Consider the following 8,225-nt stretch of genomic DNA (forward strand, 5'->3'; position numbering starts at 1 on the left):
ATTTATGAAATTAGCGCTGATCTAGAGTTCATGACATGTGATCCAACGTCTCTTGTATCTGTGCAAAATAGGACATGATCTTGTTTGGCTGACTGAACCAGGAGTTCATCATTTCATAACTTCACGTTCGGGTCATCGTGAGCAGTGGCGGACCCACGTTTAGAAGAGGGGGTGTCAGTTGATCTTAGTTCTTTAATTTGCACTTATTTTTGAGCTTCATTTTTTATGTGGGCTACCCAAATTTAACATCTTATTAATTAAAATCCGATAATCTTCACTACATATTTTTTTATTTATAATAGTTTTCATAAAGTAAACATGCTAAAACATAATATTTAATATAAAAAATATGTTTGATAATAATTAAATTATTTTTTTAAATAATTAAAACTAAATTTATTTTAAATAATAAAATTTAATTTAATTTTAAATAACTATATTAATAATTATATTAAAATATTTAATTTATGACACCTGTAAAAAATTGTTTTGGATCCACCACTGATTGTGAGGCTGGGCTTAAGCTTCGAGTAGTAGTGGGACCACCATCCAATGATTAACCCAGATTCTTAGGGAATGGTTCATAGTCGAAGCTAAGAACCGTTTCTTAGCTTTTAACTAAGAGAAACTAAGAAATCGTCTCTTAAATAGGTGTAAAAAATGTCACACTAGTGTAAAATGTCTCTTAGGGAGCCGGCTCTTAGCCAAAAAATATAAAAAACAAAAAAATGTCAAATTATGAGTTAAGAATCTCAAATTAAGAGCCCGGGTTAATCATGCTCTAACCTATTCGTTATCTTATTTGTGGTTTGAGATTTTTAACCACTCTCGAGTTTTTATTGTCTCTCTCTCTCTTGTCTCTTTTAGCTTCTTTAATGCTTTTTCGAGAGTAAAGTTATATTACCATCATTGTAGAGTATTGGATTCAAGCAGTATCATTTATATACTAAAGCACAAGTCACTTGACAAATCAAATTTTGACAAATAGAAAATATTTTAGAAAAAAAAACAATTGACTAAAAAAACCTCTTCGATCCCTGTTTTTTGCAATTATATATCTCAATATTTCATTCATGTTCAAAGCCACTCTACCACGATCTCAACTGTTTTCCTATTTTATATAAATTTTGATCTAATAATTTACTTTCTGTTTCTTTTTTTTTTCTATCTTCTCCAACAAAGCAACAAATCTTTTCACCTCTCATAAATCTGCAATTTTGACTTCGTGTTTCTTCGATCCCTGGTGATCACGGTTTGTAGTGATAGTATGGAGCATAAAATATTATTCTTGTGGAATCAAAGAAGCATAAGGTTTTGGCCTCATGAAGAAGGTTTGCCCGTTTTCCATTTTTTACTTTATTTATTATTTGTTGAACGTATAGCGAAGCTTTCATTTCTGAATCCAAAGTTGAATCACTTGACTATTGCTAAACAATTTTTTTTTTTAATTTATAAAAGGCAAACTAAATTTGTAAATTTCAATCTGATAAATTAAACAAACTATCAAAATAAGTAATGACTAATGTGGGTTAATTTTGGTTAAATGTGTGCTTTTAAGAAAAAACATGTTAGGTAAATTAACATAAAATGTCAATTTCAAACTATAAACAAACTTAAATAATAAATTTCTAATAATCATTTGTTACTCTGTACTTAACCATCAAATATTGTATTTCAAGTATATTTTGTATTTTGGTATATATTTTATTTATTTATGAAAAATTCTACAAACATGTATCAATTTTGTAATGATATCAAAGTTATTGTTTCGACCTTTTGACAGCTTTATATCATGCATGTACCTCTAATATTACGTGCTATTATTCATATAATATTTGAAATAACATTCACTTTATTTGAAAATTAAAACGATGATCAAATAATTTTTGAAACAGAGAATTGACCTGTGCATAGCACAGGTGGTAATACTAGTATGCTAATATTTCATGTTTGCTTAAACATAACTGAACCATACGAGCAAATTTTAATTGTCCTGGTAGATGATTTTTATTTAGAAGCATGATTTTTCTCTATCCTCTAGGCCAATTTCAGGGCCGCTCCTTCTCTAAACTCAAAAACGATTAAACTTAGGATACAAACGTATAAACAAAATGAGATCACTAACTTTACCAGTGATAATAATGCGTAAAAAAAAAAAAAACACACTAACATTTGAAAACAATTATGATTGAAAGCATTCGACACAAGAAGACTTTTAATAGTTACAAGCCCGTTTGATGGATGAATATAAAAATACCATGACTAATGAAACTACAACACAAATCTAAAAGAAAACACGTAACAAATAAAACACATAAACACTAATTGACAACACTGAGTCAAAGTCAAAAGAAAAAAACACACCAAACATTAACTCTAATAGTGGCTCGATATCTTACTCTTGATATGTTGTTCTATATTCAGAGACTGAGTTTCTCGAGTATTTTCCTTCCGTACATGTTGTACCTCATTAAAGGATAATTCTTGTTGATATGATACAACAATTTATTCCGCATATCATCCTACAAACAAACAGACAAAAAGCATTATGATTTTCAAAATACACACAAACTATGTAAAATATGTTTAATTCTTACCTGAGATACCACCCATGCAGTTTGAATCACATAGTTTCCGAAACGATCTACAAGAATTGAATCAATGTCACTTATCAGCTCGTTTATGATCCTCCTTGAGTTAAATTGTCTAGTTTCCAAACACTTTTGCACAACATGACTCCCAAATTTGTCACAAGAGAGTTGCACGTAATGCCCATCTAGATATTGCGATAGAGACGCTGCCACTTGACAATTTTCCATTTCCAACACATACTGAACCGCATAGTTTCTAACAAATAAAAATATAATTGTGTTACATCAAAAATTAATATGTAACCACGCTATTTATGTAATCCATGCATCTTATTTTACCCGTAGCGGTTTATGCATAGGCTCAGAGAGTTAGTGAGTATGCCACTAATCAAAGGATCTCTTATTTCTCGAGGGGATTTTCCAATGCATTGTTGAAGCATACAACATCCATGCTGATCAAGTGCAATTTGATAACAATTCTGAACAATCACTTGAAGAAGACACTATAGAATAGACCACATAAAATTCAGTAAAAAATACAAATAAACTCAAACTATTTATGAAAATAAGATACATATGAATATATATATTTAGTGTAATCAAGAGAGAGATATACTAACATGGGTTTGTAAAGGAGAAAAATGACGGAAGCAGAACGAAATCACATGGTTCGTGTTTGTGCTTTTAGTCAAGAGTAGTGCAACATGGAATATAGTTTGCATAAACCGGGATATTTGCTCTTCAGAACAAAGAGACCGCATCAAATCTTGTATTGCACGAGTCCTGTTATGAAAAGACAGATTGCAGTTTAACTAAATGATATCAAATGGAGCTAAGAAAGATAAGATATCAGAAGTACGTACCCATGAGTATCGCCACAAATTCTAACAAACTGAATAGGTTGTTGAATCACTATATCCAAAATCTGGGTGGTCTGTTCATTGGTGCATTTCTCAATAATCGTTTGAAAAACTTGATGGCCAACCGGGTCAATCATCAGCTCACAAACATGTGTTTTCAACTCGTCAAATATTTTATGAACTGTGTCCCTTGAACCTTCTACAATCACTTTTTGCAACTTAGCAGACTCCACAGCGTCCTTAGCACGTGAAAGTATGGTATCTTTAGCTCTAGAGTTATCCATGCTGTAGGGATCATGACGATTAGTGCGGGTTTCAGGCACATGTGAAAAACTCCATGGGCTTTGATCACATAAATTATGATTACGTGAGGTTAAAGGAAACTCTCCTAGATCTCCGTTGAAGCCAATATAAGGAGGACGACCCGTCAAGCCACTGTTGCTACGCCCATGAGAACCATTATCATATGACTTATAAACATCATAATGATTATCCTGACTAAACAACAATCTCTGCGCAGCCTGATCAAGCTGCTCTCGTTCAGTTGGATGCAGATAATACGAAGGGTTATGGTAGTCACATACATTCATACCTCGATCTCGACCGTCAAAAGGATATTGATTGCTTCGACGATGATCAAGTAGTTGCTGTTGACGAGCGTTTGGATCCGAGACACTCAATCTTCCAAAACTCGATTCTAGGATTTGCAAATCTGACAAAGGAGAGAACGGTGTGTTTCCAAGTGAGTAATGATTGTCCAAGGAGCCATACATAGTCTCGTACGCTCTGAGAGTATCCTGTCGAAGTTGCTGATATGAAGACGAAGGAGAGTCTACCACCGGATGCGCATCTGTGTTTTGGTCAGTCATTGTAGAACTGAGCAATCGTGGAGAAGAAGCAAAGGAGAAAATAAGAGACTACAAGAAAGAGAAACTTTGAACAGAAAAATCTTAACTCAACAAAGATTTTTGTGATTTTTTAGATTTATCAAAAAGAAATTTAATCAATAAAAAGAAAAAGATATTAATGGAAGATTTAGAGAATCTGTGAATAACTCGAGAAATCATGCTTAACCCAAATAAGGGTGATTAATTACATTAAATTAATTACCTAAAAAGCCTCCATATCTACTCTAGTTACGTTTAGTTTAAAGTTTGTTACTATTGCGTAAGTGCGTATAACGAGTTTGATTCACACAGCTTTATCAATTCACCAAACTTTTTTTTTCTTATTTATTAGTTAGTGTATAGCCAATAACTAGGATAAAACATACACTTTGCACAAGGTGAAATATTAACTAAAAAAACTTATTTTATAATATTATTTGAGAAGTCAGTTTTCTATGTGGCGCTTTCACCTTAACTTTCAAGACGGTTGATTACACTGATACCCTTAATAAATTAAAATATTATATTTAAAATATTATTGTTTATTTTTTAATTTAGTTTTCTTTTTAAAATTTTCCAAAACATATACACATAATAAAAAGGAATTTTTTTATAAACTAAAAAAAAACGAATTAAAAAAAATATATGTTAAAATAATATGATTTCACACAAAAAAAAGTTAACAAAATAATAATATTATTTTTTTAATATTTTTAAAGAACATAAAATCTACTTTTGAAGTAATAAAATACTTTCTTTATATCTACATTTTCTTAAATGAAAAATATAAATTTGTGTATAATGTGATTTCATTAAAAAAAATTTACACAGATAATCTTGATATTTGAAAAAGAAATATTATTTCTTTTAAAACATAATTTTAAACAATACAAAAAATCAAAGTAATATAAATATTTTTATGTATCTATCTATTTTCTTAGATGATTACATAAAAATAATTAAGAAACATAAACTAATATATGTTTAATTAACTAAAAATAGTTTATAATTAGTATTATTTCAATTTTTTATTTATTTTTCATATATTTAGTTGACTATAATATCTTTCAGTTACAGCCAAAACAAATATCGATAAATTATATTATACTTATATAATATTATTTTCAAATACAATCACACTTTTGTTTACTGTTTAGTTTTAAGAGATATTAAAAAAATAAAAAAAATATTTAAAATACACATCGTTTGATCAAATAGTTACAAAATAGTTTAATAAGGTAGGTATATTATATTTTATCATTATTAAAGTTATTTGTTTTCTTAATATTAAATTTACTTTTTTTTTATATTTGTGGAACTTAATATAACCATAATCAAAACACCAAAGCAAATTTTTTATTTTTTATTTTTAAGATTTTTTAAAATAAATTTCAGTTTCCATTCAAAAAATTAAAGGCATAAAGTTATTTAGAATTTATAAAACTTTTTATTTATTGTAAATATTGATATGTCTTCATGAGCTTCCAAAAATGTAACAGCTACTTATGCATGTAACTTTCGATTGACCATCGCTTTATTTTCTAATATTTTTTAAAAATATCAACATATAATTTGATAAATATTATGAAAATACATGCATATTTAAACGATAAATAAAATTTATTTGATTTGACTTAATTATAATAAAAATAATTATACTTTATTTTGAATTTGGAAGAATATGTGTAACTCAATATACTCACAACATGAGTGACTCGACTAATCTAACTTATATCTAAAATCATAGATTTAACTACGATAAGAATATATAATTTTATAAGAATAGTAATTTATTTTATAAAATAAATCATAGGACAACTCAAAATATATTAACAATGAAAATAAAATATTAAACAATTGTTACAATTTAGTTCTTTTGTAAAATTTATATATATGTATAAGACTTCAGGATATTATCGTTATATTAATTTATGTAATTTAGAATCAAAAACTTTAGTTTATTTTTATTTCATTCTAAGCACAATATTTCTTAAGTTATACATAATTTTAATAAAATATATTTAAATATCTAAAACAACAATCACCTAAAGGCAGATAAGAAATTAATAAAAAATTTAATATATTTAGAATAAAAAATATTACAGTTGAATTCAGCGATGCAATCCAATTTTTCCAAATGATAACTAAATTGACTATAATAATAACAAAACCGATTAGATATAACATATATAAAATCATATGTACAATTAAAGTAATATAATATTATTAATATAAATGATGCGTACAAATTTTAAATTAATTTAAAATTAAAAGTAAATAGCAATCAATTATTATGATATATTTACTCTTGAAATATTATATACGTGCATGTGCATGGGAAAATCACCTAGTGTTTTCATATTGTAAAATCTGATGATTTTTTAATACATGTGTTCTTGTGGTCAAAATATATTTGCTATTTATGTTTTTTTTAATATAGAATAATTAACTAACTATAAATATTTGGAACAAATAGAAAAAGTGTAGAAGCTCAAATCAAACAATTAAAATGTGATATCATTGATACTCATGTAATCATAAATTAAGAGTTGTGAAAAAAATTTGATGGTATTTCTAAGGAAAATCTCAACTGTATAATAGACATAAGTAGGTTTTCAGATTGTTTGGAAAGTTAACATAATTAGCATTAATTATCTAGAAACTGTATTTTAGCGTGATACATTGATCCAATATTTATGTAAATTTTCAATAACTACCACAAACATATTTGGCAAGTTGTTTTCAATGGTCGGAATTAAAAACTTGGTGACAAAGTATATTATTAAATTAAATTAAACTTACCATATAAAATTTCTTCAAAATTTTGTACCAAGCTTAAAAATTTGGTTCAAATTTTATGATTTTTATTGTCTTCTACCGATAATAATACTGTCAGTTTACGATTGATCTTCCTTCCCCTCAATTGAAATTAAAAAGAACATTTAAGATACGTCAATTATAAATAATCTGAAATAAGTAGTTGTTTTCTAATTAAACATATTGTATTGAGAAATTTAAGATTTATATTTGATCAAATTGTTTTATATGTATATAATTTTTTATTGTTTATATAATCATCTATATGTTGGACCGATACATTTAGATATTTTTTTACTAACTTATCAGTAAATAAAATTTATATATTTTCGACTTTGAAGTTACACTAATTTTCAGAATATCGGACTTTTACTTTTTTGACAATATAAGATGGAAAATTAAAATATTAAAAAGACAATTACAAATTGGATTAAGCTTATAATTTGAAGTATAGTTTGGTTATGGACCCACATTAAGACAACATAAAATTTTGCAGCCCGACTATTATTATACTTAAGGCTCAAATATAGAAAGATGATAATATTATTTGTTTGCAACCGATATTTTGTATATGATAAAAGTTAGGTAACATGATATATATAATTAAGTACTACGAAAGATCGTTATTAATGTTTTCCTAGACTACGAAAAAAAATTAGGCATGTGCCAAAGCTTTTTCTTAATCTTCAATATAAATTTCATAATTTAAGTTCTAAAGAATTGTGTTGCAAGGAAAAATATTTGATATATAAGTTTGTTTGGTAATAACAAAACAACTTAATTTATGTATTACTCTTTATATAAATTTCTGTAGGCGAGGAAAGCTTGAGAACCAAACAATATTCTTCTTTTTTTTTATTAACAAAACAATTTTAAATACCTGCGTCTCTTTGCTATTTTTTATCAAAGCGTTTCTTTTCTATTAATAAAAAAAAATCAACACTTAAAAAAATCATTACTTTCCGATTTATAGCAAAAGCATTCAATACCTAGGCCATAATATATATCAAACTTTGATTTAAATTGTTGTCGAAGTAATACGGATTAAGAGTATATCTTACAACTTTTTT

General features: G+C 27.1%; 2 protein-coding genes across 2 annotated transcripts; both read right to left on the reverse strand.

The window, feature by feature from the left end:
* Window positions 1-1,365: 1,365 nt before the first annotated feature.
* LOC117126437 (pumilio homolog 15-like) lies at window positions 1,366-3,031 on the reverse strand. The gene is made up of 3 exons (XM_033274272.1): window positions 2,931-3,031; window positions 2,598-2,847; window positions 1,366-2,522 (listed from the first exon to the last, which is right to left on the reverse strand). The coding sequence occupies exons 1-3, from the start codon at window positions 3,029-3,031 to the stop codon at window positions 2,421-2,423; spliced, it is 453 nt and encodes a 150-aa protein (XP_033130163.1). The 3' UTR covers window positions 1,366-2,420.
* LOC103829110 (pumilio homolog 15-like) lies at window positions 1,366-4,382 on the reverse strand. Its single transcript, XM_033274271.1, has 2 exons — window positions 3,455-4,382; window positions 1,366-3,374 (listed from the first exon to the last, which is right to left on the reverse strand). Exons 1-2 carry the CDS (start codon window positions 4,318-4,320, stop codon window positions 3,191-3,193), a joined length of 1,050 nt encoding a protein of 349 aa, XP_033130162.1. The 5' UTR covers window positions 4,321-4,382; the 3' UTR covers window positions 1,366-3,190.
* Window positions 4,383-8,225: the final 3,843 nt, after the last annotated feature.

This window comes from Brassica rapa, chromosome A07 (genome assembly GCF_000309985.2).
Source record: "Brassica rapa cultivar Chiifu-401-42 chromosome A07, CAAS_Brap_v3.01, whole genome shotgun sequence".
In the NCBI taxonomy this organism is placed as follows: domain Eukaryota; kingdom Viridiplantae; phylum Streptophyta; class Magnoliopsida; order Brassicales; family Brassicaceae; genus Brassica; species Brassica rapa.